This window comes from Aquarana catesbeiana, linkage group LG02 (genome assembly GCF_042186555.1).
Source record: "Aquarana catesbeiana isolate 2022-GZ linkage group LG02, ASM4218655v1, whole genome shotgun sequence".
Lineage (NCBI taxonomy): Eukaryota > Metazoa > Chordata > Amphibia > Anura > Ranidae > Aquarana > Aquarana catesbeiana.
In genome coordinates, this window is record NC_133325.1 from 357,701,439 (window position 1) to 357,728,552 (window position 27,114).

General features: G+C 44.2%; 1 protein-coding gene across 2 annotated transcripts in view; it reads left to right on the forward strand.

Annotated features, from left to right (window-relative positions):
• Positions 1–27,114, forward strand: part of RABEP1 (rabaptin, RAB GTPase binding effector protein 1) — a 123,273-nt gene that overhangs the window by 46,773 nt on the left and 49,386 nt on the right. For both annotated transcript variants that reach the window (XM_073615019.1, XM_073615020.1), the window contains exons 3-9: positions 1,362–1,565; positions 4,205–4,365; positions 7,282–7,401; positions 11,969–12,104; positions 13,375–13,553; positions 18,005–18,121; positions 24,456–24,920. In XM_073615019.1, coding sequence (XP_073471120.1) covers positions 1,362–1,565; positions 4,205–4,365; positions 7,282–7,401; positions 11,969–12,104; positions 13,375–13,553; positions 18,005–18,121; positions 24,456–24,920 — 1,382 coding nt within the window. The remainder of the gene's footprint in view (positions 1–1,361; positions 1,566–4,204; positions 4,366–7,281; positions 7,402–11,968; positions 12,105–13,374; positions 13,554–18,004; positions 18,122–24,455; positions 24,921–27,114) is intronic.

Here is a 27,114-nt window from a genome sequence, read left to right on the forward strand (position 1 = left end):
CCAGAGAGGGCTGCATGTCAGCATAGGGTGAGACGGTCAGAGAGGGCTGCATGTCAACATGGTTTGAGGTGGCTGCATGCCACCTTGTAGTGAGATGACCAGAGAGAGTTGCGTGTTGGCATAGGTTGAGAGGCTGGAAAGGACTGCAGGATGGCATGAGTTGAGGGGCCGGAGAAGACTGTAGGTTAACATGGTTTGAGGGGTCAGAGAGGACTGCATGTTGGCATGGGTTGAGGGGTTGGAATGGACTGCATGTTGCCATGGTTTAAGGTCTCCGGATAGCGTTAGTTATCAGCAGGCAATGAGGTGGTCAGTAACAGCTGCGGGTCAGTGGGGAATTGATTTGGCCGGAGTTTGTCTATGAGAATGAGGAATAACTTTGAAACGTATGAACAGAGCTTCAAGTACCTGTATTACCATTTCTTTTTCTTTTTGATACTGAGCAAGTCATCACTGTGCAAATTGCACTTGTCAAGCTGGGATGCCTTATCATCGAGCATTGTTATGTTATTATGAGTAATATAATGGAATAGGAGTCGTTGTCTGATCAGAGTGCTGAGTGATGGAGGGTGAAGGGAAGGATGACTGGGTGGGGGCATTATGGCAGTAGGTGAAGAGGCCAAAATGGAAGGGGGTTTACGTGGTGGCAGAAGAGGAACAGGGTGATTGGAGGAGCATGATCAAAAGAGGGTGATGCTGATGAACGGGCAGAATGGCGATGCAAAGATGAATGTGGGGTGTTGTTCTGCAGCGATAGGTGTCAGCCATGAACATGTTTATGCATTCCACATGCAGTATGTTCAGATTGGCTGGAGATCAACATTGCTGTGGAAGTGTGGAATGTGACAAATGGAATTCTGGAGTGTTTGATGGCTGTCTTTCTCCTTAGCGCTCCATAGTTTGTGCCTGTCCTGAGTGGCTTTTTATGGGTGGTGCTGGCAGCAGCATGGCAGACACCAGTGGCACAGGTAGTGCAGATGGCAACAGAGAGTGGTGGCCACGAAGGTGTGTGAGGTGGCAGATGAGATGGAGGGAGGGCCTCCATGCCATCGTCTTCTTGCAGCTGATTCCCAGGTCAACCATGTACAGGACCTTAGTGGCAGAGAATGAGCAGGGTCTGCCAGTGGGTCAAGCTGGGGGAATGGTCTTGGCAGTATTAAATGCAAGGCTAAAACAAAGGCACATGCTTTTGTTTCTATTTGGTGGGTTATTTTTAATAACCTGAGGATTGAATAGGATACATGTGTTATTTTGTCTTTTGTATCTCCCTGAAGTTCAGTTTTAAAGGTTAGACATAGAATTTCATAAATTGTTCGTCATATGTCTTTATTTTTTCCTTGTCTGTTTGATAAACCTCTCAGAGGATTTAAAGCGCCAGCATGTCACTATACAGACTGCACAAGATGAGATAGCCCAGCTGAACCTCCAGTTGTCTCAAGCGCGTGCAGACATGGAGAACATCAAAGCGATTGCCACAGTGTCGGAGAACACTAAGCAAGAAGCAATTGATGAAGTAAAGAAACAATGGCAAGAAGAGGTGGCATCTCTACAAGCTATTATGAAAGGTATGTAGCTGAGGGAAGTAGTTGCCCTCCATTTTCTAGATGCAGCCTTCGGGTAAACCTAACATGAAGAAAAAATAATTATCATTATACTTCCCCAAGGGTAGGCACCAGAATGTGCCTGCACATACCTGTTATTAGGAGAATGTATGTGCCTGGGGAGCCTCCAAACATGGGTGTTCCTCTCTATGCAATCCCAGAGTCTAGGCCCTGGCATGCTCCCCATGAAATCTTTGTCGATGTGTGTGCTCACAGCTTTGTTAACTTAATGTTATATTTTACTGTCAACTCTCCCTTTTAAAGGGCCTTTCTGTTTTCCAGTCCCTTTTTAAATGTTTTGTAAAAAACGAATGGTTCTACTTTCTTCATAGTAAGGCATTATTTACTTACTGGTATTTATTTCTGTAATTGGCTGGCAGCTTAAAACAGGGTAGGTTTTCTTCTGCCATCACTCAGCAGGAGGAACCTTGAAGATCATGATGTTGGTTTTCACATGCCAGAAAAAAAAATCAGTATCATTTAAATAACTTTCGAAAAGATCGTGCTCAGGAGTAAAAGTGGTCTACCTCTGAGGGACAGAAAACAGTAATAAATAGATCTCTGCTGTGTAATTCATCTTATGTCTTTGCAGAATGTATTTGCGTAACATACAGTATATGTTAAAAAAAAAAAAAAATTGTTTTTTTCACACTTTTGTATTTAAAAATATTATAGCATTTTAAGTCATTTCCATTTAATTACCTTGAAAAATAAAGCTTGTGTAGTATATAGCATTGTTTCAGTGGTATACAATTAAAAAGTAAGTAAACATTCCTCCTTGACATACAGTATATTCTGCTTGATATGCTGCTTGCTGTCTGGTACTGTTCTGGTATATGGTAATGGAACCCTTCTGTAGTCTCATTCATTGTTTCATTTTCAGTTGGCCATACACTGGTGGAATTTTATTTGAAAGTTTTTGTTTTTCAGAACATCTGTTCAATTCTCTATTAGTTAATAAGATCAAATCATTTTCGACCAAAGTGATGAGAAGATTTTTCGTGAACAAACAAATTTTTAATTGTATTTTGTGCTAATTTGGGAAATTACATTTATGCAATAATCGAACGGGAACCCCATGACCAGGGTCAAAACAAACCTTAATGCCCAAACAAAATTTTGCAACTTTGACATGTGTTAGTAAAACTGTACAAATCACAAAAACTTTGTGTATCCAAGTGGATTATATCTTGTTTTTTTCAGTACAGATTGGGCTTACATTTGGTGGTAAATGGTAATGGATATCTCCCTGTTGTGTTTTTTTTTTTTTTTAGGGCCAAGAAACAATAGCGCGCATTTGTTTCTTTTTTTTTTTTTTTTTTTTTTTTTTTAGGGCCAAGAAACAATAGCGCGCATTTGTTTCTTATTTTTTTTTTTTTGTTTGTTTTTTTCCTACTTAAACACACTGACCCCAACTCGAAGGACCCATACACACTATTAGATTTTCTGCAGATTTTTGTCTTCAGATTTACCAAAACCATGTAGTGCAAGGGCCTGCCTGATTGCATATAAATTGAAACTCTTAAGGTTTGACCTCATATTATATGGTTTTGGTAAATCTGAAGACAGAAATCTGCAGAAAATCTAATAGCGTGTATGGGTTCTAACACTTACACACTCACTACACAAGATCAAGCCCTGAACTAGTTCCTTTTTTTCTTTTTTTTTGCGCACAATTGAATGGACAGATTTGAAAATCAATGTGATAGCCAGTCAAAGGCTATCACAGTGATTGGGTAATAACAAGGCCTGGGGAATGCCCAGGAAAAAAACAAAGCCTACTTACCAACCAGCTCGCAGACAACCGAATAAACCTGTCTAACAGTATGCGTTAAAAACAGGGGTTTAGTTCGCACGCATTTGCAAACGCATGCGTGCGCCACGTCACAGCACCATGGTATCTGTGGTCCTAACACTAAAATATGAGTGTCCCCACAGTGGAGGCACATGCATTCTGATGGATAAATGAGGGCAGGTGGACTGAAGGGGAGCCCACCCCTTCTTAAAGGTACAGGAGCACACCAAACACCCAGCAGATAGCACAATGGCTGCAAAGGTGTTGGTGCATTGCTGGACCAATACAAACACCAATGTGATAACAAAAAACTTGCCACCACCCTCATCTATAGCTGGCTATCACAGTAAGCGGCATTGCAAGGCTAAAACAGGTAACAACAAGGCCTGGGGAATGCCCAGGAAAAAACCAAAGCCTACTTGCCAACCAGCTCGCAGTGATCAGGATCTAGTTCCCCCACCTCCGAATCACTAGTAGAGACTCAGGGCTGTCACCCACAGTCCGGTCTCAGTGCTGCGAGCGCGCTTCCAGCACAAACACAAGAACACATATATTTTGTTTAAAGCCCACTTCCTGAACAGCGCATATATGCATTGAGCGGTCATGAAGGTTTTATAGCAAACAGAATTTTGAAGTTCTTTCAAACAATTAGGTCTCTGTATAGACATTATTGTACTAATGAGGTTTTTCACACGAGCGTTTGTACAAAAATCTACAAGTGTATAGCCAGCTTTACAGAAGCACCATAAACCACTGCTGTTTTCTTTCCATTTACTGATTGAAAATGTTTTGTTTGTATCAATTATAGACACAGTGCATGAATATGAACTTCAGTTTCATCGCAGATTGGAGCAGGAGCGTGCACAGTGGGGACAGTACAGAGATTCTGTGGAAAGAGAGATCGCAGAGCTTAGGAGGCGACTTTCTGAAGGCCAACAAGAGGAGAACTTGGAAAATGACATGAAAAAGGTTGGTGAGGGTTTAACAATGTTTTCCTTAAAGTGATTGTAAAGTCTTGTTTGTTATTTTTATAGGAAAAAAAAATGTTATACTTATCTGCTCTGTTGCTGAGGTTTTACACAGAAAAACCCAGATTCTCCTTTTCTAGGTTCCCTCTTCTGTGCTCCTGGCCCCTCCCTCCTGTTCCGTGCACCCACAGCAAGCAGCTTGCTATGGGGGCACCCGAGCCGAGTCACAGCTCCCTGTGTCCATTCAGACACGGAGCCCGGCCCTGCGTTTGCTCGCTCTCTCTCGCTCTCTCTCGCTCTCTCTCGCTCTCTCTCGCTCTCTCTCGCTCTCTCTCGCTCTCTCTCGCTCTCTCTCCTGATTGACTAGCTGACTTTGACAGCAGCGGGAGCTAATGGCGCCGCTGCTCTCTCAGCTAATCAGGAGAGAGAATCTCAGACGACTGAGACACTCGTGGACATCGCTGGACAGAGAGGGACCTCAGGTAAGTATTAGAGGGGCAGCTGCACACAGAAGGCTTTTTATCTTTATGCATTAAGATTAAAAAACCTTCTGTCTTTACAATCCCTTTAAAGTAGGGGTGCACCAAATGAAAATTTTGATACCGAAAATGAAGGATGCACTAGGACGAAAACCGATACCGCAAATTACAGTTTTTTTAAAAAAAAGTATTTATATTTTTATATACAATTGTATTATATTCGACTTTTTAATTAATATCATCAATTTAAATTAATATGAATTTATTATTGGCACCTTTAGTGCAAGAAAAGCTCAAGAAAAATGCGGTCTGCGGTCTCTAACTATCTCTTGTATCATGTCTGTAATCTCTTACTTAAAGTGGGGGTCCACCTATCTATCGTTTTTTTTTTTTTTTGAGTTCATTCACAAACTTTTCTTCTCAGCATTACATACTCACATATTGTGTGTAATATGTCCGCCTGTGTCAGGTTTCGTCGGAAAGAATAACTTATATTATTCACTGCAGGCGGTTTCCATCTTCATTGTGGGCATTTGAAGCCCACAAGCATTTATTTCCTGGATGTGGTGAATGCTGTGCTCCCAGCATTCACCGCTCGTTCCCGCACATGCTCAGTGGCATCCTGGGAAGCCTGAGACTAGCTCCCAGGAGTCTGGGAGAGGCTAGAAACACGCCTACTCCCATGGGAGGAGAACCAGGAAGTGCAAAGAAGAATAGAAAAATAAAAGGTAATTACGGCGATTTAAATTTTTTTAAACAGCATGTCAGCATCTAGGCAAGGAAGAGAATACATACAGATATTGTTCAAAATTTGGGTGGAACCCCGCTTTAAACACACTGCTAATAGTCTTAGCAAAATTTCCATTTGGTGCACCTCTAGCAGACATGATACAGGAGATGTTCAGAGACTACAAACATAGTACGGGAGATGGTCAGAGACTGCAGACATGATACAAGAGATGGTCAGAGACTGCAGACATACTGCAGGAGATGCTCAGAGACGGCAGACATAATGCAGGAGATGGTCAGAGACGGCAGACATACTGCAGGAGATGGTCAGAGACGGCAGACATACTGCAGGAGATGGTCAGAGACGGCAGACATACTGCAGGAGATGGTCAGAGACGGCAGACATACTGCAGGAGATGGTCAGAGACGGCAGACATACTGCAGGAGATGGTCAGAGACGGCAGACATACTGCAGGAGATGGTCAGAGACGGCAGACATACTGCAGGAGATGGTCAGAGACGGCAGACATACTGCAGGAGATCAATGCAGCCTGCCAGTGTCTGTGGATGCAGCCTCACCAGTGCCCGTCATGTAGCCTGCCAGGGCCCGGATCCGAGCGGCGCTCTCCTTGTGCCACGGCGCTCTATTTGAAATTGCCCAGGTCACAGTAAAATGTCCCACCTCCTGTGATCATGTCACACTGATTCAATGTCTGACCATTGGATCAGTGTGCCATCTGTCACAGGAGGCGGGACATTGTTACTGCTACCAGTGCAATTCAGTTCTGTGACACACAGAGATCGCGCTCTGTGGGAGGGGAGGACTGGGTGTGCCTGGATGACACCCCCGCAATGGGTGGCGGGGGCCCTGCCCCATTTTCGGCTCCATTATCGGCAATATTTTTCCTTTTTGGCAAGGTTCTGAAAACACAATTTTCGGCAGTTTGTTTTCGCCGCATTCCTACTTTAAAGACAAAAATCTTGTAATAATAAGAGCAAAGAATATACTAATTTTACAACTTATCCAGTTGGGGTTAGGTCAGGTAGAAATGTGTTCCACCTATTAACAAGAAGCTGTGGGGTTTCTTACCTCACAGACTGGCCTCAATCCCTATAGGAGGCACTGGCAGGTTCTTGCTGCCATGGTTAGAAGATCCCTTACTGTGCTTAAACTTTTGCAACATACATATATTCAGCAAAATCTCAATGGCTCATTGTGAATTTCATTGAGAATTGGCTGTTCACATGAGCAATGTACACTACAGGAATTGTTTTCTGGGAAAGTTCACACTGAACCCCATATGACAGAGTTGACTATTCCTAATCTGTTGTGCTTTTACAATGTGCTTTGCGCCGCTCACTATAAAGAATGCATACCACAGTCCTCTGTAAAGAAATTGTGTGTGTGTGGTGTTTTTCTTTGTTTTTCTTTGATATCCTGGTGTTTTATCCTTGTTCATTCGACCTAATATTGCTATTTTTTTATGCAGAATAATAGATTCTATTTAAAGTATTTTTTTATGGACTCCGCACTGTATGAAATATTGCAGTAACAAATTGGAATATTTTAATATATTAAGTAATGAAATGTATAGTAAAGTGCAAATCAATTGAACAATAAATAAATTATTCACATCATCAGGCATCTTGTCACCAGTGCCTTTTTTTGTTTGTTTTTAGAATGTATAATGGCTTTATTTTGATCATAGGCTCAAGAGGATGCAGAAAAGCTGCGTTCCGTAGTGATGCCGATGGAAAAAGAGATTGGAGCATTAAAGGAGAAGTTAGCAGAAGCTGAGGAGAAGATCAAGGAACTTGAAGCATCTAAGGTTTACACATTTGATTATTTGAATTGTAATATATCTATAGGGCTTAAAGTGGTTGTACACACACACATTTTTTTTTTTTCTTTTTTTTTCTTTTTAAAACTGTAAGGCAAAAGGCATAATGAGCTAGTATGCACCGCATGCATAGTATACCTTTAGAACGAGGCGTCGGCAGCTGATCCCAGTCACCGCCAAGGGAGCTGACATTTCCCCTCGATGTGTCTTCCAGGTTCGCGGCTCCGGCGCTGTGAGTGGCCAGTGGCGTGATGCTGGACCTTCAGCCGAACCTTCACAGCGCATGCGCCGCTGACATCATTAAGGGAATATTTTGGGGACCCCCAGGTCACCAGAACTAATGTTCCCCATTGGAAGGTTTCCCTTCTATTACTGTTCTGGGGACAACACAAAATTTGGATTTTCTCTTACTTTCACTTTTAATGGTAAACAGGACCAATAGGGTGAATCTCCTTAATGGGGGCACAGAAAGCAATAAAAACTGAAAAGCATTCTAATCTCTCTCCACTCTATCCAAAAAAACTTTTGCCTTTTAGTTATACTTTAGTCCTAGCCAGAACCTTTTATTGTTAAAAAGAGCTTAAACTTCTATGAGATTAAAGAAATCTGATGTATTGAAGACTTTTGCATCGACTGAGAAAGGGTTTTTGTGTCCCAACTGTGTAGATTTTCCCCCTTCTGTCTCTGCAACCATTTTTTTAAAAATAGATTTGAGATGGTTTATAAGCTTTGTCAAGTTTAATATTTACTGAAAAAATGTAGGTGCTTCTCCTGAAAATGCTAGCGCTTTTATCTATCCTCCTTAGTATTAGATAAATCATTGACCTGTAGGAAATATGCATATCAGGAAAGTCAGAGTGAAATCAAAAGTCCTTAATTGCTAGAAGACCATGCCTCTAAGTATTTAAGCCAGAAGGTCAGCTTGGAAGTCAGGCAAATGCCATTGCAGTCTGTGTTTTTCTGTTCCACTAACACTGCCCCCCTTGTTCTTTACCTTTGTGTCACAAGCTGGAGTTGGATTTTAAGATATTAAAGAAAAACATATTTTTTTTCTTGTTTGAGGGATGCACAAATTCCGGGACTGTTCACTTTACTAACGCCTACAGGAGGATTGGACACTGGCCAACAAAAAAAAGTCAACAGCAGAGTATAACCCCTCCTACTACCAACATGCCTTAGTTTTTTTGCCAGTATCAAGAGGATGGGATTATCTTGATTCTTCCTTATTGATCTTATCCTGGGATAAGCTGCTTGAGCTGCTCTCTATACACGGCTTTCCTGACTGTTGTTTTCTCAGCAGAAATTTTGGAGCCTGTACTGTATCTGGATCCTTCTGAACTGGACGTTTGTGAGGCTAGCCTAGAATGTGACTTTTGGGCAATGGGCTTTGTATTGTGGAACTTTCCAGACCTGTGTGTATTCTGGTAAATAGTGGTGGAGTGCTTTTTGGATCCAGAGCTATAACACAGCTCCCCGTGTGACCTTGTCTCTGAAGACTCACTTTTTGAGTGGGCCATGTGGGCTGAGCTGCTGGAGCTAGCTTGCTACTAAGGTCACCGGGTACCATCTAAAAACCCCACTCCATTGGTTCATGTGGAAGAGAGTAACACAAAGGACTGAGCACTCGTGTCATCTGTTGGGTGGGGTGCATTTCTTTTCTGTGACACGTAAATCTGTCCTTGGTTAGTTTCTGCTGCCCTCCTCCAGTGACCTGGTCACCTCTGCTCATCTAAACCTCTCCTGCTACCAGCAGAGTCTTCTCTAGCTCCATCATGTTAGTGAAGCGTTTTGCAGCATCCATGCAGCATTTTATGGATCAAATTGCAACTTTGATTGCTGACTCTGATCGCAGAGGCCATAAGCATACTTCCATGCCTTTCCCTGTAGAATCCTTATCTAATCTGCCTGTGGCATTAATTACCTATGAGCATTAAGGCTGGGTTCACACTGGTCCGACAAACGCTCCGACATTGGGAGCTCATGTCGCATGACGTGTGAAATCCAATGTTTCCCTATGGGAGCCGTCCTAACTGGTCCGACACAAGTCGTTCCGACTTTAGAAATGCTCCCTGTACTACTTTGGTCCGACTTTAATCCTACTTCAGCCTATTGACTATCATTGAAGTCGGATCAAAGTCGGATCGCCGTCTCGCATGATCCGACTTCGGCACGGGACTTGTGCTCAGATGATCTTGAGGGGGAACTCCGCGCCAAATTTTAAATAAAAAACCGGCATGGGTTCCCCCTCCAAGAGCATACCAGGCCCTTAGGTCTGGTATGGACCTTGAGGGGAACCCCCTACGCCGAAAAAACGGCATGGGGGTCCCCCCAAATCCATACCAGACCCTTATCCGAGCACGCAGGCCGATCCGGAACGGGGGGTGGGGACGAGCGAGCGCCCCCCCCCCTCCTGAACCGTACCAGACCGCATGCCCTCAACATGGGGGGGTTGGTGCCTTGGGGGAGGGGGGAGCGCTGCGGGCCCCCCCCACCCCAAAGCACCGGCAGAAGATCCGAAGAGCGCGGAGAAGAACCGGAGAGACCCCCGAAGAGAAGAAGGCAGCAGACCGGGCTCCTCCGCTATAGCTAAAGAGCGTCAAAAGAGCAGAAGAGCGCGGAGAAGAACCGGAGAGACCCCCGAAGTTGGAAGAAGACCCCCGAAGTTGGAAGAAGACCCCTGAAGCCGGAAGAAGACTCCTGGAGCTGTCTAATAAATTACTTTAAAAATCTGTGTAGTTTTTTTTTTTTTATTGACACTTTTTCCCTAGGTGAATGGGTAGGGGTACCATGTACCCCATACTCATTCACATAGGATGGGGGGCCGGGATCTGGGGCCCCCTTATTAAAGGGGGCTCCCGGATTCCGATAAGCCCCCCGCCCGCAGACCCCGACAACCAACGGCCAGGGTTGTCGGGAAGAGGCCCATGTCCTCATCAACATGGGGACAAGGTGGTTTGGGGTGGGAGGGCCCGCAGCGCGCCCCCCTCCCCCAAGTCACCAACCCCCCCATGTTGAGGACATGCGGCCTGGTACGGTTCAGGAGGGGGGGGGGGGGGGCGCTCGCTCGTCCCCACCCCCATTCCTGACCGGACGGGCTGTGTGCTCGGATAAGGGTCTGGTATGGATTTGGGGGGACTCCCACGCCGTTTTTTCGGCGTAGGGGGTTCCCCTCAAGGTCCATACCAGACCTAAGGGCCTGGTATGCTCTTGGAGGGGGAACCCATGCCGGTTTTTTATTTAAAATTTGGCGCGGAGTTCCCCCTCAAGATTCACACCAAGACATCCGACATTGTGTTATTTCCTGCCCCCTGCTGTAGCCCCTCCCATTGTGTGTTAGTATACTTGTCCTTTGACCAATTAAAACTATCTGAAAAGTCGGATCAAAGTAGTATCCTGTTCATGAAAGTCGGATGGATGTAGGACCAATGTAGGATCAATGTAGGACCAATGTAGGACTGATGTCGCAGAGCAAAGTAGGATGAAAGTCGTACTACTGTCGTGTAGTATAGTGTGAACCCAGCCTTAGCCACTGGGGCAGATGATGCTACACCTGAGGAGGAGTTTCATGGCACTGGCACTATTCCCAGACTTAGGGCCCTTTAACACATGCTGTCCGATCAGGTCTGCCTGTCTGTTTTTCAGGCGGGCCTGATCAGACGCTCCATGCACCTCTATGGAGTGACAGATGTCAGCACTGACATGTCCGCTTAGCCAATCCGATTAGCCAAATCCAGACGATTGGAACCCTATTTTCCATCCATCTTGCGGATCGGATGAAAACTGACAGGCGGATCTGTTTTCATCTGATCTCCCATAGAGGACAGCAGGGCTCTGACAGGTCGTCTCAGCAAAGGGAGTGTAGACGGACCTGTCATCTGCTTAGCAGAGATCAACGGATCGATCCCTGCTGAGCAAGCAGAGTCCGTCAAAACGGACAGCGCCATGTGAAAGGGGCATTAAACCATCTCGGCTCTTATTGACTAGGTTCTTGCCAGTTATTAGCATGCAGCTTCTATTAGTGTTGCCCTAAGTCTAGGCTTCATTAGGGTCCCTAAGGACCGATGAGACCTTTCCTAGCAATCTTTTATAGAGACTGGAGAAACCCTGACAAGCTGTTCACTCCTTCCAAACTGTTGACAGGCCTGCACCCATTTCAGGGGGATTTTGTTAATAAATGGACTGCTCCTGCTGTGGATCCTGCAGCATCCTGTCCTAACAAAGCCTTGATCACTGTGCATGATGTGCCTATATAAGCACCCCATGGACAAACAATTGGAGGCTCTTTCTAAAACTGTGTTTCTCTTTTGTTCATTGACAGACACAGCGCTTCCTTATTCAGAACCATAGGGTTATACCGCCCCCTACAGGAGTAGGTTACTAGGCAAAAAAAAGTTATGTTGATTTGTAAACCTGTTGGCGACAGTAAAAAAGTTGCTTAATTACTGTGTCTCCAAGAAATTATTTTAATTTGAGTACAAAAATCAAATTTTTCCACTTGCAGCATGACAGTGTCTCTGTATAATAGAAGAAATTCATGTTTTTTTAACTTCTTCAGACTAAGGAAATGAATCATTACCTGGAAGCTGAAAAATCCTGCCGGACAGACTTAGAAATGTATGTGGCTGTTCTAAATACTCAAAAGTCTGTCCTTCAAGAAGATGCTGAGAAGCTAAGGAAAGAGCTACATGAAGGTGAATTAAAAAAAACACTTAAACACTTTTCTTTTTATAATATTGGTACATAAAATAGTTTTACTTCGTTTTGTGAGTATAATCCTGCTTTATGTAAAGGATTGGTATTCTTTTCTGAAGTCCTCATATTCTGAAGTCAATACCCTTAATATGTTGGTCCATTTTTTTTTTTTTTAAGATTTAGGTCCTACATTTGTGTTGCATTACTTTGTTTATAATAGCAGAGTAACCAGTACCAACTTTGGAAGAAAAATTGATGAAGTTAAAATCATGGTTTACAAACACATATTAAAAAAGAAAACATTGTAATATAGAATGACCCCAAAGACTCAAATAACACCTCCAAGATATATATTAATCCAAATTGGTGTAATAGTAAAAGTAACAAATAGCAGCATCCAGTGGAGATTAAGTGCGTGGAGTAGTTGAGTCACAATATGAGGTCACACAGAGAATTCACTCTACATGTTGCGCGCATAAATGCGCTTTTTCAGGAGCTTGCAGATCAAATGGCTATTGCAGGCATATATCCAACACTATATAGAGCTGGTAAGCAAAACATCCACAAAACGTAGTAGGGGGCCACACACTCTAATAGAAGATAGTCTATCGCACCAATATAAACAAGTGTCACTGTTTGTTAAACCAGTGAACACCAGTGTCCAATAATCAAAGAGGGAAATCTATAGCTCAGACGGCCAGTACCTCTTATGGTCAGAGATTTGAAAGGTAATGGGGGATCCGAGCTGAGTGTGTGCTCTCCTGGATGGATAGTGTAGCCTGACTCCACGCACTTTATCTCCATTGGATGCTGCTATTGGTTACTTTTACTATTGCACCAATTTGGATTAATATATATCTATATATTTTGGAGGTGTTATTTGAGTCTTTGGGGTCATTCTATATTACAATGTTTTCTTTTTTAATATGTGTTTGTAAACCATGATTTTAACTTGATCCAATTCAAAACTTCAATTCATTTTTACAAATTCTATGCGTGTGCCTATAAAGTCCGTTTTCCTATTTTCAATTTTTCTTCCAAACAATATTAGGACGTTGGCACACTATTCTTATTTGTGTATCCACAGTGTCACCCTGTGAGGATACACTTTAAATGTGCAATATCTCTTTGTCAAGTACCAACTTTGTTCATGATTTACATAACCTGTTTTACTTTTATATATGACATTTTGTGAAGATTTATCATCTGTACACTCTTCCATTTCATGTTATTTGTGAGTAACTGTTTATTGATTTTTCCCTGGGATAGTTTGTCATCTGCTAGAACAAGAAAGGCAACAACACAATCAGCTGAAACATACATGGCAGAAGGCCAATGATCAGTTCCTCGAGTCCCAACGTTTGATGATGCAAGACATGAAGCGCATGGAGTCTGTGTTGACCACAGAGCAGCTACGACAAGTGGAGGAAAAGAAAAAGAAAAACCTGGTATATATCACTGAGGCTACATAAGACTGTAATTTATAGATATAGCAAAGCTAGCTGTTGATACTGTGATGTAATCTAAGTTGATATAAAAAACAACCAGACTGCAACACTTCCTGCCAAGATTAGTATTATAATGTCATTTTACTTTTGATATCAACTTACACAACTATTTTTCACCCTCTTCATGTAACTACCCTAGATCTTATTTATAAAAAATATATATAATAGAGGACAGGGCTTCATCTAATACATAAAAGTAAATATCTTTATTATCATCTATGGATTTAACTTTTGCAAGTGCGGCAAATGATTTCCATATCAAGTGGTAATAAAGAACATTTACATTTTTATGCATGGAGGATTCATCCATGTATGGACATCCTAGGATCATCAGCGCCATTTGGTGGCACTAATGCAGTATTTTTTCCTGAAATTACTCAATCAGAAAAAATACCACGTTACTGCAACTATATGGTTCTGACAATTCTAGGGAGAAAAAAACTGTTAGTAAAATTACTGTGAATATTCGTGGAGCCAGTGCAAACAATTCACAGAGCAAATTTTTTATACATAGTTTGGGGAAGTTTAATAGTTTTTTTTTTTTTTTTTTTTTTTAATTTTAGAAGAAGTTATACACTTTTTTATTTTTATTTTTTTTTTTTGCTGGATGAGTGCAGATTTCAAGATTTTTCCACTGCTACATATTCCAAAATAAGAGCTGGATTATATCAATTTTCTTTCGCATCGGCATCATTTTTTTCTTATGTTTTACATTTTTTGCTCCGGTTTATAGAGTTTTACAACATTAACACAAATTGAGGTATAGGTGGAGGATAACTTATAATGTACATTTTTCTGTGATTCTTTGAAGTTGAGCATTTTTCAATTTGGAGTTAAATTGTGTAGACTACATTTGTAATACTGTATTTATTGGCATATAACACTCACTTTTTCACCATGAAAATCGGGTGGCCTCTGTAATAGGAAACCCCCTCTCCTGGGCCACCATTGGACCACTGTTCTGTCTATCATAGGAGATTCTCACTGTATGTAATCTTTCGGCGTTCGTCCCGCCCCGCTCCCTGTCCCCTCTAAACTGCAGAAGGGCATCGATCAGGCTGCAGTGATGGCAATGGTGAGGCTGCTGCATTGAAGGCAATGGCGATGCTGCTGCATTGAAGGCAATGGCGATGCTGCTGCATTGAAGGCAATGGCGATACTGCTGCATTGAAGGCAATGGCGATGCTGCTGCATTGAAGGCAATGGAGAGGCTGCTGCATTGAAGGCAATGGCGAGGCTGCTGCATTGAAGGCAATGGCGAGGCTGCTGCATTGAAGGCAATGGCGAGGCTGCTGCATTGAAGGCAATGGCGAGGCTGCTGCATTGAAGGCGATGGCGAGGCTGCTGCATTGAAGGCGATGGCGAGGCTGCTGCATTGAAGGCGATGGCGAGGCTGCTGCATTGAAGGCGATGGCGAGGCTGCTGCATTGAAGGCGATGGCGAGGCTGCTGCATTGAAGGCGATGGCGAGGCTGCTGCATTGAAGGCAATGGCGAGGCTGCTGCATTGAAGGCAATGGCGAGGCTGCTGCATTGAAGGCAATGGCGAGGCTGCTGCATTGAAGGCAATGGCGAGGCTGCTGCATTGAAGGCAATGGCGAGGCTGCTGCATTGAAGGCAATGGCGAGGCTGCTGCATTGAAGGCAATGGCGAGGCTGCTGCATTGAAGGCAATGGCGAGGCTGCTGCATTGAAGGCAATGGCGAGGCTGCTGCATTGAAGGCAATGGCGAGGCTGCTGCATTGAAGGCAATGGCGAGGCTGCTGCATTGAAGGCAATGGCGAGGCTGCTGCATTGAAGGCAATGGCGAGGCTGCTGCATTGAAGGCAATGGCGAGGCTGCTGCATTGAAGGCAATGGCGAGGCTGCTGCATTGAAGGCAATGGCGAGGCTGCTGCATTGAAGGCAATGGCGAGGCTGCTGCATTGAAGGCAATGGCGAGGCTGCTGCATTGAAGGCAATGGCGAGGCTGCTGCATTGAAGGCAATGGCGAGGCTGCTGCATTGAAGGCAATGGCGAGGCTGCTGCATTGAAGGCAATGGCGAGGCTGCTGCATTGAAGGCAATGGCGAGGCTGCTGCATTGAAGGCAATGGCGAGGCTGCTGCATTGAAGGCAATGGCGAGGCTGCTGCATTGAAGGCAATGGCGAGGCTGCTGCATTGAAGGCAATGGCGAGGCTGCTGCATTGAAGGCAATGGCGAGGCTGCTGCATTGAAGGCAATGGCGAGGCTGCTGCATTGAAGGCAATGGCGAGGCTGCTGCATTGAAGGCAATGGCGAGGCTGCTGCATTGAAGGCAATGGCGAGGCTGCTGCATTGAAGGCAATGGCGAGGCTGCTGCATTGAAGGCAATGGCGAGGCTGCTGCATTGAAGGCAATGGCGAGGCTGCTGCATTGAAGGCAATGGCGAGGCTGCTGCATTGAAGGCAATGGCGAGGCTGCTGCATTGAAGGCAATGGCGAGGCTGCTGCATTGAAGGCAATGGCGAGGCTGCTGCATTGAAGGCAATGGCGAGGCTGCTGCATTGAAGGCAATGGCGAGGCTGCTGCATTGAAGGCAATGGCGAGGCTGCTGCATTGAAGGCAATGGCGAGGCTGCTGCATTGAAGGCAATGGCGAGGCTGCTGCATTGAAGGCAATGGCGAGGCTGCTGCATTGAAGGCAATGGCGAGGCTGCTGCATTGAAGGCAATGGCGAGGCTGCTGCATTGAAGGCAATGGCGAGGCTGCTGCATTGAAGGCAATGGCGAGGCTGCTGCATTGAAGGCAATGGCGAGGCTGCTGCATTGAAGGCAATGGCGAGGCTGCTGCATTGAAGGCAATGGCGAGGCTGCTGCATTGAAGGCAATGGCGAGGCTGCTGCATTGAAGGCAATGGCGAGGCTGCTGCATTGAAGGCAATGGCGAGGCTGCTGCATTGAAGGCAATGGCGAGGCTGCTGCATTGAAGGCAATGGCGAGGCTGCTGCATTGAAGGCAATGGCGAGGCTGCTGCATTGAAGGCAATGGCGAGGCTGCTGCATTGAAGGCAATGGCGAGGCTGCTGCATTGAAGGCAATGGCGAGGCTGCTGCATTGATGGCAATGGCGAGGCTGCTGCATTGATGGCAATGGCGAGGCTGCTGCATTGATGGCAATGGCGAGGCTGCTGCATTGAAGGCAATGGCGAGGCTGCTGCATTGAAGGCAATGGCGAGGCTGCTGCATTGAAGGCAATGGCGAGGCTGCTGCATTGAAGGCAGTGGCGAGGCTGCTGCATTGAAGGCAGTGGCGAGGCTGCTGCATTGAAGGCAGTGGCGAGGCTGCTGCATTGAAGGCAGTGGCGAGGCTGCTGCATTGAAGGCAGTGGCGAGGCTGCTGCATTGAAGGCAATGGCGAGGCTGCTGCATTGAAGGCAATGGCGAGGCTGCTGCATTGAAGGCAATGGCGAGGCTGCTGCATTGAAGGCAATGGCGAGGCTGCTGCATTGAAGGCAATGGCGAGGCTGCTGCATTGAAGGCAATGGCGAGGCTGCTGCATTGAAGGCAATGGCGAGGCTGCTGCATTGAAGGCAATGGCGAGGCTGCTGCATTGAAGGCAATGGCGAGGCTGCTGCATTGAAGGCAATGGCGAGGCTGCTGCATTGAAGGCAATGGCGAGGCTGCTGCATTGAAGGCAATGGCGAGGCTGCTGCATTGAAGGCAATGGCGAGGCTGCTGCATTGATGGCAATGGCGAGGCTGCTGCATTGATGGCAATGGCGAGGCTGCTGCATTGATGGCAATGGCGAGGCTGCTGCATTGATGGCAATGGCGAGGCTGCTGCATTGATGGCAATGGCGAGGCTGCTGCATTGATGGCAATGGCGAGGCTGCTGCATTGATGGCAATGGCGAGGCTGCTGCATTGATGGCAATGGCGAGGCTGCTGCATTGATGGCAAAGGCGAGGCTGCTGCATTGATGGCAAAGGCGAGGCTGCTGCATTGATGGCAATGGTGAGGCTGCAGATGGGCACTGACCCAAAGTTCCTTATTTAAAATTAAAATAAATTAGGAAACGTCCTTCTTAAAATGATTGTGCGTGTTATAGGCCTGTGCGTGTTATACGCCGATAAATACGGGTATATTGGATGTAGACCCACACTTCCATTATTATATTTATCAATAGGATCTATGATAGTCACATAAAGGGTAAAAAATTATTTGTGGATATGAAAAGTAAATTGTAGTTTAATATTGATAATGCTATGATTGGTGTTCTAATAAAGGTTATATGACAAAATTGATAGGGAACAGGTCAGTAAGTTGAGACAGACTGTATAAATTTGGTTTGTTTTTAATGCTGTTAGATGTAACCTATAATATATATAAAAGGGTTATTAAATTATTAATCACATTTGTTTTCTATTCTTTTCATCTTGTCTAGGAAGAAGATGAGCAAAGAAGCCGTCGCAAAGCAGTGGCAAAACGGAAAGGAAAAGAAGAGGAGTCAAAACTAGCACTTACTCATGAAGAATCCCTTCCAAATATTCAAAGCCAAGAGGTTACCTTCTTTTCATATCTACAATTTTAAAATTTGTGAACCACATTTCCAAAAACCCTATGGAGGTATTTAAAGTTGAAATAGGATACTACTATACATCATAAAGTTATTCCATACTTTGGCTGTTCTAAGTTCACTTTTTATTGAATATTACGTTACACCCCTTTTTGGGGTGTAACATGTTACTATACAGCACCTGTCCACACACCCCTCGCCGCCTCCCCAATCCCTGTCACAGCAGGCATGGAATGGCTGTTAACGAAATAAAGACTACAAGTCTCTTCTGCCACTGCAGCAGGCGTCTTGTAGTGCTCAAGGAGCTACCAAGGCAATGATCAGCGTCCTGGTGATTCACTGACATTTCCTGCACATGAGTAACTGTCTGCCTGTAAGGAGATACAGAGAGCTTTCAGCAGTGTCTGCAGCAGCCTGACATTGCACCCGCAATCCACTGAGCGTAGGTGCAATGCTCTGCAGGCTCAATTGTAAAAAAATAATAATAATAATGCCTATTTTTGTACCTGCTAAAACGTGCATTTTTTTAAAGGTGAATGCATCCTTTAAATTTGATTCATATAATATGGGCCATGGTGTAGAGACTGCAGTGTATGATGGAGTAAATACTGCACAGAGAAGTCTGTGATTGAGGAGAGGACCAGTCACTTGACATTGAGAGATTATGTGACCAAGCTTTCCTCACAGCCTTTTTTTTTTTTCCACCTTTTTTATTTTGATTGTGCTTTGCATGCTTCAAAGTCCCAAAGCAAGCAAAACAGTGCATATCTTTAAAGTACTCTGAAGATTTACGCTGTTTGATTCAGTTCTTGTAAATCTGTTTCTTAAAGTGATTGTAAAGTCTTGTGCTTTTTTTTAAAATTATTTTAACCACTTCAACCCCGGAAGATTTGCCACCTTAATGACCAGGCCATTTTTTTGCGATATGGCACTGCGTCGCTTTAACTGACAATTGTGCGGTCGTGCAACGCTGTACCCAAACAAAATTGACATCCTATTTTTCCCAAAAAATCGAGCTTTCTTGTGGTGTTTGATCACCTGTGCGGTTTTTATTTTTTGTGCTATAAACAAAAAAAGGGACAACTTTGAAAAAAAAAAAAAAACAATATTTTTTTACTTTTTGCTATAATATCCAAAAAAAAAAAAAAAAAAAAAAATTCTAATTCGGTTTAGGCCAATATGTATTCTTCTACATATTTTTGGTAAAAAAAAATTGCATAAGTGTATATTGATTGGTTTGCGCAAAAGTTATAGCATCTACAAAATAGGGGATTTATGCCATTTTAATTTTTAAAAATTTTTTTTTTTTTACTAGTAATGGCGGTGATCAGCGATTTTTATCAGGACTACGAAATTGTGGCAGACAGATTAGACACTTTTGATACTTTTTTGGGACCAGTGACATACAGCGATCAGTGCTAAAAATTGCCACTGATTACTGTATAAATGTCACTGGCAGGGAAGGGGTTAACACTAGCGGGCGATCAAGGGGTTAAATGAGTGTCCTAGGGCAGTGTTTCTTAACCTCAGTTAAGTCCTCAAGGCGCCCCAACAGTCTTGTTTTCAGGCTCGCATTATTTTACACAGGTGGTTTGATCAGTTTCACTGCCTTGGTAATTACCACAGCTGTTTCATCTGAAAGAAATCCTGAAAACAGGACCTGTTGGGCGCCTTGAGGACTGGAGTTGAGAAACACTGTCCTAGGGAGTGTTTCTAACTGGGGGGGAGATGGGACTGCCTGATGAAGGAGATCGACTGCTGTTCCTAAGCAGTAGGAACAACAGATCAGTCTCCTCAACCCTGACAGAACGGAGATCTGTCTGTTTACATTGACAGACCTCCGTTCTGTCTCTCTCAGGAGTGATCGCGGGTGGCCGGCGGACATTGCGGCCGCCGGGCATGCGCATCGGCTACGTCATTGCGCCGTGCACGCACGCCCCCTAGTGCTCTGAAAGCGGCTGACGTACAGCTACAACGGCTCGCCCAGGGGAGCCAGCCTGCCACAGTATAATTGCGGTGGCAAGTTTCCAAGTGGTTAAATAAGAAACATGTTATACTTTGTGCAGTTAGTTTTGCACTGAGCAGCCTGGATCCTCCTCTTCTGGGGTCTCTTTTCGCTGCTCCTGGCCCCTCCCTCCTGTCGAGTGCCCCCACACCCAGCAGTCACAGCAAGGCACAGCTCTGTGTGTCAATTCAGACATCCCTCCTGTCGAGGCCCCTCCCTCCTGTCGAGTGCCCCCACACCCAGCAGTCACAGCAAGGCACAGCTCTGTGTGTCAATTCAGACATGGAGCCCGCCCCCCTCTCTCCCCTGATTGACACTCATGGACATCACTGGAGAGAGATGAGGCTCTGGTAAGTAATTAGGGGGTACTGGGGAGGCATGCCACACACAGAAGGTTTTATAAAAAACTTTCTGCCTTTAAAACTACTTTTAAAGTGTGGTTGCACTTTTGGGACGGTATCTACCTTACTTTATATTTGGTAAATGTTCTCATTCACACAGCATAACCTAAAAATATTTTAAAATTGCTGCTTGCCTTTTGAGAATCTATTTTCTGATAACTCCAGCACTAAAAAAAAATCCTACTTGGTTCTTTTTATAAGAGCACTGAGTGCTTTGCTCAGCAGGGATTGCTCCGTTGATCCCCGCTGAGCCGGCGGATGACACGTCCGTCTCTGCACACTATGCAGGGACAGACCTGTCAGAGCTCCGCTCACCTCTATGGGGAATTGGATGAAAACGGTCCGCCTGTCCGTTTTTCATCTGAGATTCGCCAGACGGATGGAAAATAGGGTTTCCAGCTGTCTGAATTTAGCGGATCGGATGTCAGCGGATATGTCACCGCTGACATCTGGCAGCTCCATAGACCTGCATGGAGCGTCCGTTCAGGTCTGCCTAAAAAACTGACAGGCGGACCTTAACGGTCCACCCGTGTGAAAATGGCCTAACTGTGTTTGCCATTGTGAGTCGTGTCTTAAGCCTAGTACACACGGGCTGGATGTCGGGCGGCATCAGCCAGTTCAATAGAAACCAGCCGGCAGTCGACTCGTGTGTACTGCAGCCGGAAGGGGCATGACCAAAAAAGGCCCGCCGATCTGCTCCCGATCAGCACTCTCAGCAAATTAATAGTTAGTACAGCAGCTCCTTCTGAGCTGTCAGTTTTTTTTGAAAAAAACTAGTAGTGTGTACTAGGCTTTAACCTATAAGACATCATTATCCGTAAACTACATTTGAGGACTGTCAATCCTAACAAGGAAAGATTTGGAAACTGGATTTCTCTGTGGTATGCTAATGTGAGAATGTGGAGCTTGGGCAAACTCGCCCTAAACTTATTCAGAAATGCTTGCGGTCAGCCATGACACCTTTTCTAAGTCTGTGGTCTTAAAATTAAATTTAAAATTTTTCACTCTTTGTTATATTGCAGCCATTTACTAAAATCATTTACGTTCATTTTTTTTTTTTCCTAATGAATGTACACACAGCATCCCATATTAACAGAAAAACACAGAATTGTTGACATTTTTGCAGAATTATTAAAAAAGAAAAACTGAAATATCACATGGTCCTAAGTATTCAGACCCTTTGCTGTGACACTCATATATTTAACTCAGGTGCTGTCCATTTCTTCTGATCATCCTTGAGATGGTTCTACACCAGGGGTCTCAAACTGGTGGCTCTCCAGCTGTTGCAGAACTACAATTCCCATGAGGCATTGCAAGGCTGACAGTTACAAGCATGACTCCAATAGGCAGAGGCATGATGGGACATGTAGTTCCCCAACAGCTGGAGGGCCACCAGTTTGAGCCCCCTGTTCTACACCTTCATTTGAGTCCAGCTGTGTTTGATTATACTGATTGGACTTGATTAGGAAAGCCACACACCTGTCTATATAAGACCTTACAGCTCACAGTGCATGTCAGAGCAAATGAGAATCATGGGGTCAAAGGAACTGCCTGAAGAGCTCAGAGACAGAATTGTGGCAAGGCAAAGATCTGGGCAAGGTTACAAAAAACATTTCTGCTGCATTTAAGGTTCCTAAGCGCACAGTGGCCTCCATAATCCCTAAATGGAAGACGTTTGGGACAACCAGAACCCTTCCTAGAGCTGGCCGTCCGGCCAAACTGAGCTATCGGGGGAGAAGAGCCTTGGTGAGAGAGGTAAAGAAGAACCCAAAGATCACTGTGGCTGAGCTCCAGAGATGCAGTCGGGAGATGGGAGAAAGTCAACCATCACTGCAGCCCTCTACCAGCCAGGGCTTTACGGCAGAGTGGCCCGACGGAAGCCTCTCCTCAATGCAAGACACATGAAAGCCCGCATGGAGTTTGCTAAAAAATACCTGAAGGACTCCAAGATGGTGAGAAATAAGATTCTCTGGTCTGAGACCAAGATAGAACTTTTTGGCCTCAACTCTAAGCAGTATGTGTGGAGAAAGGCAGGCACTGCTCATCACCTGTCCAATACAGTCCCAACAGTGAAGCATGGTGGTGGCAGCATCATACTGTGGGCGTGTTTTTCAGCTGCAGGGACAGGACGACTGGTTGCAATCGAGGGAAAGATGAATGCGGCCAAGTACAGGGATATCCTGGATGAAAACCTTCTCCAGAGTGCTCAGGACCTCAGATTGGGCCAGAAGTTTACCTTCCAACAAGACAATGACCCTAAGCACACAGCTAAAATAACGAAGGAGTGGCTTCGCAACAACTCCGTGACTGTTCTTGAAAGGCCCAGCCAGAGCCCTGACTTAAACCCAATTGAGCATCTCTGTAGAGACCTAAAAATGGCTGTCCACCAACGTTTACCATCCAACCTGACAGAACTGGAGAGGATCTGCAAGGAGGAATGGCAGAGGATCCCCAAATCCTGGTGTGAAAAACTTGTTGCATCTTTCCCAAAAAGACTTATGGCTGTATTAGATCAAAAGGGTGCTTCTACTAAATACTGAGCAAAGGGTCTGAATACTTAGGACCATGTGATATTTCAGTTTTTCTGAAATATCACATGTCAATATGGGGTGCTGTGTGTACATTAATGAGGAAAAAATGAACTTAAATGATTTTAGCAAATGGCTGCAATATAACAAAGAGTGAAAAATTTAAGGGGGTCTGAATACTTTCCGTCCCAACTGTATGTACTGCAAGGGCCTGCCTGGTTGCATACAAATTGAAAGTGTTTAGGTTTGACCTCATGTTATATGGTTTTGGTAAATCTAAAGGGAAATGCCTAGGAATCATCTAAAAAATAAATATTAAAAGTTTTTTTTTTTTTTCTGTGAATAAACACTTTTTAAGATTTTCTTGTTCACGGTATCAGGAACAAATGTATTGAAATTAACCTGCCTCCTGTTATAAATGTTTTAATACCATGTGAAGAGCAAACAAGATGCCTACTGTTTTATTGATGTTGCTGTACTTGAGCTCCAGTCTAAGGCCCCATGCACTCTGGATGTTTTTACAGCTGCTGTTTTTAGCTTCAGGTATTTTTTTTCTGCAGCCAGTAAACTTCCCAGCCTGTTATTCTGTGTGTTCATGTGCACATAGGCTTTTATCAGAGTTTTTTGGCAGGGACGGTTTCTGGCTGGAAAAAACCCCCAGAAATAACTGCGAAAAACATGCAAAGCTACCATTCATTCCAAATGCGTGTGCGGGAACCGCAGGAAAATTGTACGGTCAAAAAGACCATGCGATTTCCCTGTAGCTGCATTTTTTAAAAGGTGCATGCAAAAACGCATCAGTGTGAACCTAGCATACATCGAAATTTGACTTAAAAAATAACACTTCCTCCAAAACATGTCTACAATCTATAGAGGACAGGGCCATCTCCTGTTTTATTCCCTGAAACTCCGAAATTTTCTTCCCAAGAGCAAAATAATTAAGGTTTGAAAGCAATGAACTAGGACTGATTATGACTAATAAGGAGTTAAATAGGAATTCATTTTATTTAACAAATAAAACGTGTTTCTTGTAAGATTTCTTTAATTGACGACATATCCAGATCATAGGTCACAACTTTGATCTACTGTACATTTGAATGAAATAGCAACTACAATGTAACTATACACTGCACACTCTCTTACTCCAATGATACCTACAGACTTTCTGTAAGTGTCCTTTTACACAGGATTTTCACAAGCTGCTCCTGCTGTGTAACACACAGTTATTCCTGGGGAGAGGAGTAGGGCATAATAGGGGATGCTTCCTAGGAACTTTATTTTATGTTCTTTAGGATGTTTCTCCTATGTTTAAAATACTGATGTGGTTCAATATAATCAGCCAAAAGGCTATGCTGCAAAAGTTCACACTTTTCTTTATTTTCCAGGGTCTTCTAAACAGTTCTCATGGCTCAATCCATTCATTAGATGCAGACCTTACATTGCGTGAAGGGGAATGTTTTGGCAAGCAAGAGGACTTATTTAAAGATGGACTTCGAAGAGCACAGTCTACAGATAGTCTAGGCACATCTGGGTCACTGCAGGCAAAAACCTTGGTCTATAACAACAAAGCCAAATCAGCTGGCAACCTTGATGAGTCCGACTTTGGCCCCCTTGTAGGAGCAGATTCTGTTTCTGAGAATTTTGATACTTCTTCCCTTGGATCTTTGCACATGCCAAGTGGATTCATGTTAACCAAAGATCAGGAGAAGGCAATCAAAGCCATGACTCCTGAGCAAGAGGAGACGGCCTCACTGCTCTCAAGTGTCACACAGGTCACCGAGAGTGCGTATGTTTCTCCATCTGGTTACCGTTTAGTGAGCGAGACAGAATGGAATTTATTACAAAAAGAGGTATATTTTTCTTGTTATTTTAAGTCTAACACCATAAAGAAGCAAAGTCAATTCTCAATATATACTTTGCATTACTGTTTAAATGCACAACTTTTTTTTTTTTTCTTTTGCATTGAGTGGTAAATAGGTTAAGACCCCCCCCCCCCCCATCCAATCAGGTTTTCATTTGTCATCTATGTCCATGCTGGGGAGATCAAATTCTCGAGTCAGGAAGTGAAGGGAAATCTCCTGGATGGGACATAGATTGCCAAAAATAATTAAAAAGGGTTCTACTCCCTACACACTATCCCAGGGGTACTGAAATAAAATTCATGGAGGTCTGATCAATACATTTTCATCCAGCAGAGGTCCGAATCACATGTTTGTGCAATGACTCGGGTCCTTCACATCACAACCCCCTCCTTTATTTCACAACCCCATTCTTACATCAGGATCCTCAGTCCCCCTGCATATCACAATCCTGTTTTCACATGACCGTTTCCCCTGCAAAGCAGTTTTCTTAACCCCCTTTCACTGTGGTGTTCTTTGCCCCCCCCTTCACAACACAGCCCCCCGCAGCTCTGCCCCCAATTCAAATCACTGATCCCTTCACAACACAGCCCTCTGCAGCTCTAGCCCCCTTCACATCACAGGCTCTTGTAGCTCTGGCCCCCGTTCACATCACACTATTCTGCAGCTCTGGCACCCTTCACATCATAACCCCCTGCAGCTCTGGACACCCTTCACACCACAGACCTCCACAGCTCTGCCCCTTTCACCGCAAAGGCCTCCTTCACATCATAGCTGTGCCCCTTCCTACCTTACTTGGGCATACAGCGGAAGGAAGGCACAGCAGCACTAGATGGAGAGTGGGAGCTCCCAGAGTTACCGTTTTGTTTTAACAAGCTGGCGATTGGTTGCTTGGACTGCCCAGCGTCCTAGCAACCAATCTCAAATTTGTTAATATGAAAAGTTAATTCCGACAGCTCCTGCCCTCCATCTAATAGTGCTGTGCCTTCTGCTCTGCGTAGCTGTTCTGCCCCCCGCTCTCTGCTGTAATAGTGACAGCAGCGAAGGCAGGGAGAAAAATGGCTCCGAAATGGCCGGACCGCGGTGGTCCAGATGGCACATTGACTCATTCTGGATCCAGACCAAGGTCCGCCAATTAGTGTTGCCTGCTCTTATCCACTACTAAAAAAGAAAAAAATATTATACATACACTTAAATAATAATAGACATCTGCTCTGAGTTTAGTGCAGATATGTTTTTTTTTTTTTTTTTTTAGCTTATCTTAACATTTTTAGGAAACCTTTCCTCAGCTGAATAGCAAAATAGGACTTTGTGGTTCTATCTTGGCTGGTTGATGAGTGGAGCAACACTGGAGGTCCATGGAGGTAGGTAGAGAATAGAAGAGCCACTATACTTGTAAAAGTCCAGAATCACATTTAGTTGTAATCAAGTAGAAAAAGTTATACATTTTGAGGGTTTTTTAGGGCCTCCTTCATCAGGGCCGGATGAAAACCGAAGCATGGAGACTGGACTGTCAGGCAAATAATTAATGCAGGGCTCTTTACAGTACCTATTTCAGCTCAAGTCTCTAGCCGTAAAAAAATGGTACTAGTGTGTGGTATACCTGCTTGTTATTTTCTGGAATAGCAACATATCAATACAGATATAAAAGTATTGACGTGGCACAGACACAACTAATCCAACAATATATAAGAAAAAACAGGCAGTAGTAATGGTAAATCCGGAATGGAGCAATTCCCACCGAACAGTACAAAAATTCCCAAGCACTGCCAGTTAGCCAGCACAAATGTATCAAAAAAATAATAAACAGCTTACTCCTTTGCTGCATTCATTTGCAAATATATTTAAATGACAGCCATTCCCTCAGTGTTGTTCGTCATGCAACAGTTCTTTCTCTGAATTTTCATGTGCAATGAAGAACCAGCAATCAAAGCCCCATCCACCTTCCAGGGCATAAATATTCAATTCCCAATGCACATGCTCCTTTAGAAATGGCTGTGCTTGTAAGTGGGTGCTGAGGTGACCTCCGGCTGGAACCATAAATAGAGTAAAAAAAATGTTACCAGCACACCATGGATCTCCAGAATGTGTCCAAAGCTTTAATCAGTGATTACATTGTTACAGCAGATAGCAAAGTTTTGGCGCTGCGCAGGATCCTTTCATTACATTCCTGACGAAAGGGTCC